This window comes from Ceratotherium simum, chromosome X, assembly GCF_057802395.1.
Source record: "Ceratotherium simum simum isolate JZ-2026a chromosome X, ASM5780239v1, whole genome shotgun sequence".
Classification (NCBI taxonomy): Eukaryota; Metazoa; Chordata; class Mammalia; order Perissodactyla; family Rhinocerotidae; genus Ceratotherium; species Ceratotherium simum.
Genome location: NC_141940.1, coordinates 116,668,981 through 116,678,795, shown reverse-complemented (window position 1 = coordinate 116,678,795; position 9,815 = coordinate 116,668,981). Strand labels below are relative to the sequence as shown.

The window sequence follows — 9,815 nt, the reverse complement described above, 5'->3', positions numbered from 1 at the left end:
TATAGGGTCCCAGGCATGCCTGTGAGCATCCCCTTAATTATCCTTCAGGGTTCTCAGGAGCATGAGGGCCTTGATCTAAGGAGGGTGACCTCAGATCAGTAGATGAGGGAGTACAAGCCTCTGATAGACTTCAAGGTGAGAACCCTGAATAAGGAATGAGGGAAGGACCCAGCCAGAACAGTGGGGTCCCATAGAGTTCTGCCCTGCCTGTCCCCATTGGAGGTCTGGAACAGTTGTGGCTAGATCTGGCTCACACTGACTTCTAATTCTGTAGTCTCAGGAGGTGAGGGCCTTGATCTGAGTGGTACAGCCTCAGTTCCTCCCAGAGTGGAGCCCCAGGACTAGTCAGGTGCCAAGGTGATGAATTTTAGGGAGGAATGAGGGAATTACCCACACTCGAACAGAGGAAGCACCACAAAGTTCCTCCCCCTCTTGTGACCTAGGAGGCCCAGGCAGAGTTGTCAGGTTGAGGAGCCCCCTCATTTCTGCCTGCAGGCTCTCAGGGAGAGGAGGCCCTTGGTCTAGTGGGAGTGGACCCCAATTCTGCAGAACAAGTAGACCCAGGAACTAACAGGACTTAAGGTGAGGACCTAGTGATATGAGGGAACGCCCGCCAGCCGAGAGAGACACACATCCCTAGCGCTCTGTTCTTAGTCAGGAAGCGGAGCAGAGCGCTCAGCTCAGGAGCTCCTCATTTCTGCGTGGAAGGTATCGGAAAGGGAGGGCCTCCGTAGCGAGGCAGCAGCCCCAGTTATGCAGGGGCAAGAGTTTGGGCCTTCATTGGAGTTCAGGTGGGGACCTTGAATACTAAAGAGAAGACCTCTCCCCAAAAGATGAGGCCACCCAGAGCCCAGCCCCTGGGAATCCTGGGCAGGGGAGTCAAACGTCGTGCGGCCGAACTTTCCTCTCTAGGGACTCGCGGAGGGTGTAAGATTGGTGGACTCAAGTTAGTAGGGGGCGGAGTCTCAGGCTCGGATTGATATCATTGGCTTTCCGTTGAACCGCCGCTGCTGACAGCCCTCAGAGACCCCTAGCAGCCTTGGCCGGATGAGGCTCACTCTCACTTCCGGTCTGGAAGTTTCGGGAAGCTGAGGGCGTGGTCTGAGGGAGGAGACTTCAGGTCAGTGGAGATCGGAATTCCAGGCCTGGTCAGATATCGAGGTAAGTAAGGACCTTGAATGTGGACCTAAGTACTTGACTACCCTGCTCTTCACCAAGGGAGCCCCACAAAGTCCTACCCTAGCGTCAGCATGGGAAGGTCCCGGGACACTTATTGGGCATACTTGTGTGTGGAGGGCACTACGGGGGAGAAGGCCTTGGTCTGAGTGCAGCGGCTGCAGTTAGACTGAAGGAGGAAACCAGAGATCTAACTGGAGTCGTAGTGAGACCCTGAGTGCTAATGAGGGGACATATCCCCCAAAACGGGGGGGGGGGGGCGGTAAGGCGCAGCAGCGACCGAGACTGGGAGCGCCAGGCAGGAATAGCCAGATGCGGCTCCTGCACTTCCTCTCTAGTGCCTACGGGAAGTGAGGGCTTGGGTGTGAGGCTAACGGATCCAGATCAGTAGAGGGAGGAGTCCCAGGCTTGATACATATCAGTGCGGTCTCAAACAGTCCCGCCCTTGCCGTTAGCTCTCAGAGGCCCCGTACAGCCTTGGACGGATGAGTGTCACCTTGACTTTCACCTCAGGGAACCCGGAAGGTGAGGACCCGTAGCATCCCACTTCTGTTCTCAGGCTTTGTAGGCCCCAAACATCTTTGGCAGGATGTGGCTCACCCTGAACTTCAAACTCTGAGGTTTTGTTTAAACAAGGACCTTGGTGTGAAGGGCGTGGTCTCAGGTCCACCGAAGGTGGAGTCCCAGGACCGGTCAGATGTCCAGACGAAGATCCCGTGCAGGGAAATGGGGACCAGTCAACCCCCAATGGAGCAGGCTACACCAAGCCCCACCCCTGACAGGCCCAGGGCAGAGCTGACAGATTCAAGTGTCTCCTGACTTCAGCTTGCAAGGTTTCGGTAGATGAGGGTCTTGGTTTAAGGACTGGCTGCCCCAGTTCAGCAGAGAAAGGAGTCCCAGGCCCTGTTGGGAGTGCAGGTAAAAATCCTGCATGAGGAATAAGGAAAACAACCACTTCAGAACAGAGGAGGCTGCATACAGTCTCACCTCTGTTGTTGACCTGGAAAGCCACGAGCAGAGGTATCAGGGCCAGGTAACTCCTCATTTCCTGGGAGTGGGGGATGGGGCGTTCTTAGAGAGGAACGGAGAAGTGAGGGTCTTGGTCTGAGGAGAGTGGTCCCAGGCAGGGCTAGCAGGTGGCAGCCTAAGGCACACTCTGACCTTCTCCACAGGGTCTTCAGGGGTCAGGCTGACCAAGAGAAAAGGAGCCCTGTGGGGTCCTAGAGCAGTGCCCTCCAGGACACCTGCAGAGGGGCATTCTTAGAGCCACGATGGCATCTCCCTGCTGTAGGATGTCACACCCTCTTATCCTCCTCCTCCAGGTGCCCACATCACGTGCCTTCTGGTCACGCTTCTGCCTGCTGTTGCTAACCACAGTCATGCCTCGCGGTCAGAAGAGTAAGCTCCGTGCCCGTGAGAAACGTCGCCAGGCCCGAGGTCAGGAACGGGGTCTCAGGAGTGCTCAGGCCACTGCAGCACTGGAAGAAGAGTCCCCCTCCTCCTCCTCGCCTGTTTCTGGGGGTACTCCCCCGAGCTCCCCTGCTGCAGGCACTTCCCAGCAGTCTCAGAGAGCCCGATCCATCAGCTCTCTGGCTGCAGCCGCTTTCTATGCAAGTTCTGATGAAAGTGCCGAGGAGGAAAATCCAAGTTCCTCCCGAGCCCCACCCTCCCCTGAGAGCTCACGCAGAGAGCCTCTGACCAGGAAGGCAGGCAGGTTGGTGCAGTTTTTGCTGCACAAGTATAGAATTAAGGAGCCCATTACAAAGGCAGAGATGCTGAAGATTGTCAACAAAAAGTACAAGAAGCGATTCCCTGAAATCCTCCAGAGAACCGTTGAGCACCTGGAGCTGGTCTTTGGCCTTGACCTGAAGGAAATCAACAGTAGCAGTCAGTCTTATGTCCTTGTCAGCAAACTCCATCTTCCTGATGAAGGGGGTCCGAGCGATTGCATGAGCTTTCCCAAGAATGGGCTCCTGATGCCTCTCCTGGGTGTGATCTTCATGAATGGCAACCGCACCACTGAGGAGGAGATGTGGGAATTCCTGAAGGTGTTAGGGGTCTATGAAGGAAGGAAGCACTTCATCTTCGGGGAGCCCAGGAAGCTCATCACTCAAGATTTGGTGGAGCAAAAGTACCTGGAGTACCGGCTGGTGCCCAACAGTGATCCTCCACGCTATGAATTCCTGTGGGGTCCAAGAGCCTACGCTGAAACCAGCAAAATGAAAGTCCTGGAGTTCTTGGCAAAGGTCAATCACACCGTCCCCAGTTCCTTCCGGGGCCGGTACGAGGAGGCGTTGAGAGATGAGGAAGAGCGAGCTCGAGCCAGAGTTGCGGCCAGGGCCCGCTCCAGGGCAACGTCCAGCAGCTCCTCCCATTCCTAGTGAAGTCTGAGGCAGAGTCTTCACCTTGAAGTTGAAAAGGGCTGTCAACCTTCTAAGTAATGAGGGGCAAGGTGGGGCTGGAGAGAACACAATATAGCTCTTCTTTGTGTTCTAGTTATTTATAAGTAACTTATAGATTTACCTTTTTTCCTTTATTTTTCCATTGTGTTCCTGTTAAAAAGGTTTATTTAGATTCAGAATCTGTTTATGAATAACATGGCTCACACATTTATTGCTGTTTATCAAGTTTGAGAGTAATAGTTTTGTATTTTGTAAAACAAATTGAAAATCCTTGCATCTCTTATTGTGATCCAGCACCAGAAAACATAGCATTGGAATAGAGATCTTTAAAATGTGAAAGAGCCTCACAGTGAAATAGTTGGGATAACGAGATAGTGCAAAAAAAAAAAAGTAAGAAGTGGTTAATTCTTAGTTTTCTTTATTCATTTTACTCTTTCTTTTGGTAAAATTAAAAGATATATACCTGGATTTGCTTAGCTTATTCAAGAATGTGGGAGAAAATAAATTGTCATAAATTAGAACACTTGTTCACTGTCTCTTTTGTTCCCGGAACATGAATTGCAATCTGCTCTTTGGAAGGCTTCATGCTAGTTCTGGGGGTGTGTGGACAAAGAAGACCCAGCCCCTGCCAATAACATTTGAGACCCAAGAGAAGCTATCGTTTAAGGAACATGGCGAGATACACTCCCAACCCTGAAGGACAGTAAATGGAAGGGATAAGGAGGGAGGAGATTCCAGATAAGAACAGTCCAGTGAAAAGGCCCTGAGACCAGGCAGGTTGGGAGCTTGGGAAACTGCCAGTCCTTCTGTGGGAGGGAACTTGAAGTTCGCCTGCATCCTGCACCAAGGGTTAGATGAGGCTGTTAAAATGGTGAGCAGGGCCCAGACCCTCAGGTGGTGGGTCTCAGAGTGGAGAGACTACACCCGCAATGGACAACTGCTCTTGACGGTTCCTTAGGGAGGTGAAAAACCAAAGGGAAATCCCGCCCACCTGGGGCGGGATTGGGAGGACTGCTGTGCTCTGTCCCGGGCAGGTGAACACAGTGCACGAACTAGGTGTTTTGTGCATTTGTGTCCAGGGAGTTTCTGAGAATAAGGATGATAGTCAGCAGCCACTAGGCTGGCTCACTTTGCCCTGAACTGGGGGAGTGGAGGGGGAACCTTGACCACTCCATTAGAAGGGAACTCAAATTGGGCATTTTTCTGTGTAATATGGCGAACTCTAAGCAAGGTCTAGCTTTTTGGTGGTGGTGAAATGAATGAAAACAGGGACGGGTTCAATGCAAGGGCAGCCGGGTGGGAGGAAATCGTTGGTCCTTTGCACACCTTTAGTAGCTTCAGGGTGCATCTACTGGGGAAGGTGACCTCATGCCCACATCAAATGACTGATCATCTACTTAGTTTTATTTACTAAGGAGCATTTTGGCTGATTTGGGGTTTTTTGTCCTAGAATATTACATATTCTCTGACTCCTCCTTGATTAAAAAAAAAAATCCCAGGGCCGGCCCCGTGGCTTAGTGGTTAAGTGTGCGCGCTCCGCTGCTGGCAGCCCGGGTTCGGATCCCGGGCGCGCACCGAGGCACTGCTTCTCTGGCCATGCCTAGGCCGCGTCCCACATACAGCAACTAGAAGGAAGTGCAACTATGACATACAACTATCTACTGGGGCTTTGGGGGAAAATAAATAAATAAAATTGTATAAAAAAAAGTCTATTTAAAAGGAAAAAAATTTAAAAAAAAAAAAAAATCCCAGTGTGGTACATGGTATTGTCTGCAGTCAAAATAATCATAGTAATAACTGCCATTTTAAAAAAAAACCTCACTACTTGCCAGGCATTGTGCTGGGTTTGCAGTATATACTCCATACATCTGTCAGTCTTAGAAGACAGGGCTTGTCAGACCTGCTTCACAGATGAAGAACCTGAGGCTTGTAGACTTTGCTAGTGGGCCTGAGTTCACACTGCTGGTAAGTGGCAGGGCCAATACTAGACCTACGGTCTGAATTTGTTTAGAACCCACACTATCCCACTCCTCCCAGCCTGAGGCAGATGCTGTGTCATAATTCACATTTCTTTTCACTACTCTGAGTTGTATCTCAGGCAATAAAGAAGGCTCTGTGCACAAACTACTGGTTTGGAATCCACAGCCAAAGCAATAGAATATCAAAATAAGTGGGTGGTATGAATAAAGAAAAAAAATGTTCGGAAACAGTATGATCATCTACATATACAATGTCAGATCACCTCAATATATAGGAGCTCACAACATCATGCAGCTCCACTCCTGCCTTGTGGAAAGCCAATCTGTTAGAACCAAAGTTATGTAAGAGGCTAGGTCTGAATGGTGAAGAGAAGGAATAGATCAACTGGCCTTTTCTCTGACAGCACAACACGTGTCCTGGGCACGCTGCCTTCAGCTACAGCTGCCCCACCTCGCATCACTCCCGTGACACTGATCCTGTCTGCAAGGTCTGCAGTAGGAAACTGCTCAAGAGTTTTCAGGGATGTAGCATTTCCCAGAAAGCCTTTAATCTGGGAGGCAGGAGCCGAGATGCGGATCTCCACCTAGGAAGACTGGGGAGACCAACACTCCAGAATGTAGGTGGTCTCGCCATGACTAACCCACAGCTGCCTCAGACCTAGAGGGCTCCAGGCGGGGCTGATCATCCACTCGTCCTTCAGGGTTCTCAGGAACAAGAGAGCCTTGGTTGAAGGACGGCAACCTCAGGTCACTAGAGGGAGGAGTGCTAGCCTGATAAACATCAAGGTGAAGGCCCAGAAGGACGGAATGAGGGGAGGACTCGGCCAGAACAGTGGGGTCTGGTAGAGTCCTGCCCTGGCTGTCAGCCCTTGGAAGTCTGGAACAGTTATGGCTGGATTTGGCTCACCCTGACTTCAAAATCTGTGGTTCCAGGAAGGTGAGGATCTTGATCTGAGGGGAGCAGCCCCAGGTCAGCTGAGGGTAGCATCCCAAAGTTGGGCCTGACACCACAGTGCTGGGTGTTGTGGTGAGGATGGTGAATGAGGAGTGAGGGAACCACCCATCCCAGAACATGGGAGGCCCCACAAATCTCCCCTGACTCTCGCCCCAGATGGCTACCCTGGGAGGCCCAAGGAAGAGTTGTCAGGTAGAGGAGCCCCCTCATTTCTGTCTGGAGCGTCGTAGGGAGAGGAGGGCTTTGGTCTAGTGGGGGCGACCCCCAGTTCTGCAGAGGTGGAGACACAGGAACTAACAGGAATTAAGGTTAGGACTCTGAATGATATGAGGGGATACCCACCAGCAGAGAGGTTAGCACAGGGACCCGCATGTTCTGATCCCTGGAATGCCTAGGGCAGAGCCCTCAGCTCAGGAGCCCTTCATTTTTGCTTGGAGAGTCACAGAGATGGGAGGGCCTTGGTATAAGGGGGCATCCTCGTTTTGCAAAGGGAGGAGTTTTGGCCCTACTTGGTGTCCAAGTGAGGACCTTGAGTACTAATGACAGGACCTCACCCCAAAACAGGGGGCTTCCTAGAGCCCCGCCTCTGCTCTGGGCCTTGGGAGGCCTGAGGCAGGGGTAGACTGATGTGCCACACCCAACAACCTAGAGACTCAGGGGTGTGAGGACTGATGGCTGATGGGCCCAGATCAGTAGAGGGAGGCGTCTCAGGCTTTGATACATATCAGTGGGGCTCCATACAGTCCTGCCTCTGCCGCCAGCCCTGGGATGCCCCTTACATCCAAGGCTAGTTGTGGCTCACCCTGACTTTTGCCTCCAGCAACCCAGAAGGTGAGCACCCTGGTCTGAGGGGCACGGACTCAGGAAAGTGGAGGGCGGAGTTCCAGGACTGGTCAGGTTTCTAGGCGGGGACCCTGAATGTTGACTGAAGAGATCAACCCCTCCCAATTTTTTTAATTGGTAAAAATATATATATGTGCTAATATATATATATAATGCAAAAATATATTATATAATATATAGTTTATATATATATACAATCAAGTAATCTTGTTAAACTCTCTTATTAATTTTCATTTATATGTGCATGGTTTAGGCTTTTCTATAAACATAATCACATCCCCTGTGAGAAATGATATTTTATTTCTTTCTTTCCAATTCTTCCTTATGTTTCTTTTTCTTGCCCTGCTACACCGACCAGGACATCAGCATAATGTTGAATGGAAGTAATAAGTGAGCTGCTCACCTTGTATCTGAACTCAGAGGGAAGGCTTCCAGGATGTCCTCATTGACTATGATGTTTGCTGTAGTTTTTTGTATTAGGTTGGAAGATATAAAAATTGGTAACATTTGACCATTTTTGACTTGCAAGAAAAGCAATTTCGTATGTTTTAACCTAATAGGTGCTCTTACCAGGTTAAGGTAGTTTCCTCCTATTCTGATGTTTTTTAAAGGTTTGGGGTAATTTTTTATATTATGAATGATGCTGATTTTTTTCAAATGCTTTTTCTGCATCTACTGAGTGAACATATGATATTTTAATGTTTTCTTGTTAATGATTGATTTCTAAACACTAAAACAATCTTGTGTTTCTGGATTAAACCCAAAATTTCTTGTTTAATATTATGTATTTATGTTCTGGAATGAACATGTCCTGTGAACATGATTATGAATTCGTATTGAATGCATTATGAGTTGTCTTTGATTTTGTTTTATTATACTGTGTGTTCAAATATTACCAGTGCCCATTTGCTCTATCTTTGCCATCTATAATTCTGATTAGACGTGTATTAGTCTTCTCACACTATTCTCCATGTCTTTTAACCTCTCTGCCTCATTTTCCTTGTGTTTGTTTTTCTGTGATGGATTCTAGTTAATTTCTTCAGATAAAGCTTCCATTCTATTAGTTTTTTCCTTCAAACTGGTCTAATTTTTGTTAAACTCTTTTTTTGAGTTATTTATTTTAAGTTCTAAAAGCTCTATTTCAAATCTGCTTGGCCGTTTTTCACAGGTTCTTACCCTCTGCATGTATTTTTAAAATTATCTATTGTTTCCTTAAGTATAGTAATCAATAGCTATTTTATTCGGTGACTAAAATGTGAAATCTTTGTAAGTCTGTTTCTCCTTGCTCTTATTTTTTCTGCTAATTCTCACTCACAGTACCAATGTTTTCTTGCATTTTTTGATAACTTTCTTTGCTTCTTGCTTATATTCCTTAAAGATTTTATTTGCTGAAATCCTTGGCAATTTGAAATGAAGTTCCTAGTATAGAGAGAATTGGCTTTTTTGCTTTTATCTGCCAGCTGTGGGCACTTACCAAACCTGTCTAAAATCACTAGATTATTGGTTTCGGGTTTTGTTGACCATCCACAAAATATGAATTTGGGCTGCCTATGCTCTGAAGAGGCAACTTGTGATTACATCTTCCAGAAGGCATCTCTTCCCTCTCTTCTCAGTGCACAGATTCAGAGAGCAATGCTCATTGCAGCCCCCTGAGACTATAGCCCTTTGGGATCCCAGTGTTATGAGGGGGCCTTCTGTTAGACTCTTTGTCTTAGGCAGGTCCTTGGTTTCTTCTCCTGAATCCATGCCACACAAGAGTGTGACACTGAAGTTCAATTGCACATCAGTTTGGCCAGCGCTCTCAGTGTCAAAGCCTGCTTCTGTGCTCTACTTACCTCTCTGGGTTTCCATCTTTATTCAATCTATTACCTACATGTTTCTTTCTTTCTTGCCAGCTATCAGCTCTTTTAATAATTTTTTAATTCAATATTTTAAATTATTTTCAGCCAGAGGGTCAATCTGGAAACTTTGCCTTCCCTATTACTGGAACCCAAAGTCCAAAGGCAATTTTTTTTGCATAATTACTTTGTAACTGGTTACTTTTCTATTGTAACACCTATAATGTAGTCATTGAATATAATTAGCAACCCTCAGGCTCAAACTTATTTATTTCTCTGGAAAAGCTGAGACAGAGAAACGGAGAGAATAATTTGTATTCTAGTACTTAAGAAAAGATGGCATTCTGCTTCATCCTGACCCATCTCACATAGCAGTAATGAAGATCACAGCATTGACTTGGCATAGGGGCCCCTACGGAATCCCTACTGCTTCTTGATTCTCTTCCCCAAACAATATTAAGCAGTATTCGGATTGTGCTCACCTGACTTAAGCCCTCCACTTGTGAGATTTCTTCTTTCTCCAACCTATGTTCAAGAGCGTCTGAATCGAAATGCTCAGTGGTTCTCAACCAGGGGTGATTTTGCCACCCTCCTCCCCCTAGAGCACATTTGGCAATGTCTG

General features: G+C 48.0%; 1 protein-coding gene across 2 annotated transcripts; it reads left to right on the top strand.

Moving 5' to 3' along the window:
* Positions 1-1,099: 1,099 nt before the first annotated feature.
* MAGEB17 (MAGE family member B17) lies at positions 1,100-4,129 on the top strand. Of its 2 annotated transcripts, none has more exons than XM_087427239.1 (2): positions 1,100-1,161; positions 2,499-4,129. In XM_087427239.1, exon 2 carries the CDS (start codon positions 2,556-2,558, stop codon positions 3,555-3,557), a length of 1,002 nt encoding a protein of 333 aa, XP_087283365.1. In that variant the 5' UTR covers positions 1,100-1,161; positions 2,499-2,555; the 3' UTR covers positions 3,558-4,129. The 2 variants fall into 2 exon arrangements, with proteins under 2 accessions (XP_087283365.1, XP_087283364.1); XM_087427238.1 differs by lacking the exon at positions 1,100-1,161 and adding an exon at positions 1,576-1,701.
* Positions 4,130-9,815: the final 5,686 nt, after the last annotated feature.

What these genes read in the sequence shown, in the direction of transcription:
- MAGEB17 (XM_087427239.1), top strand. Translation starts at nt 2,556, where the DNA reads ATGCCTCGCGGTCAGAAGAGTAAGCTCCGTGCCCGTGAGAAACGTCGC.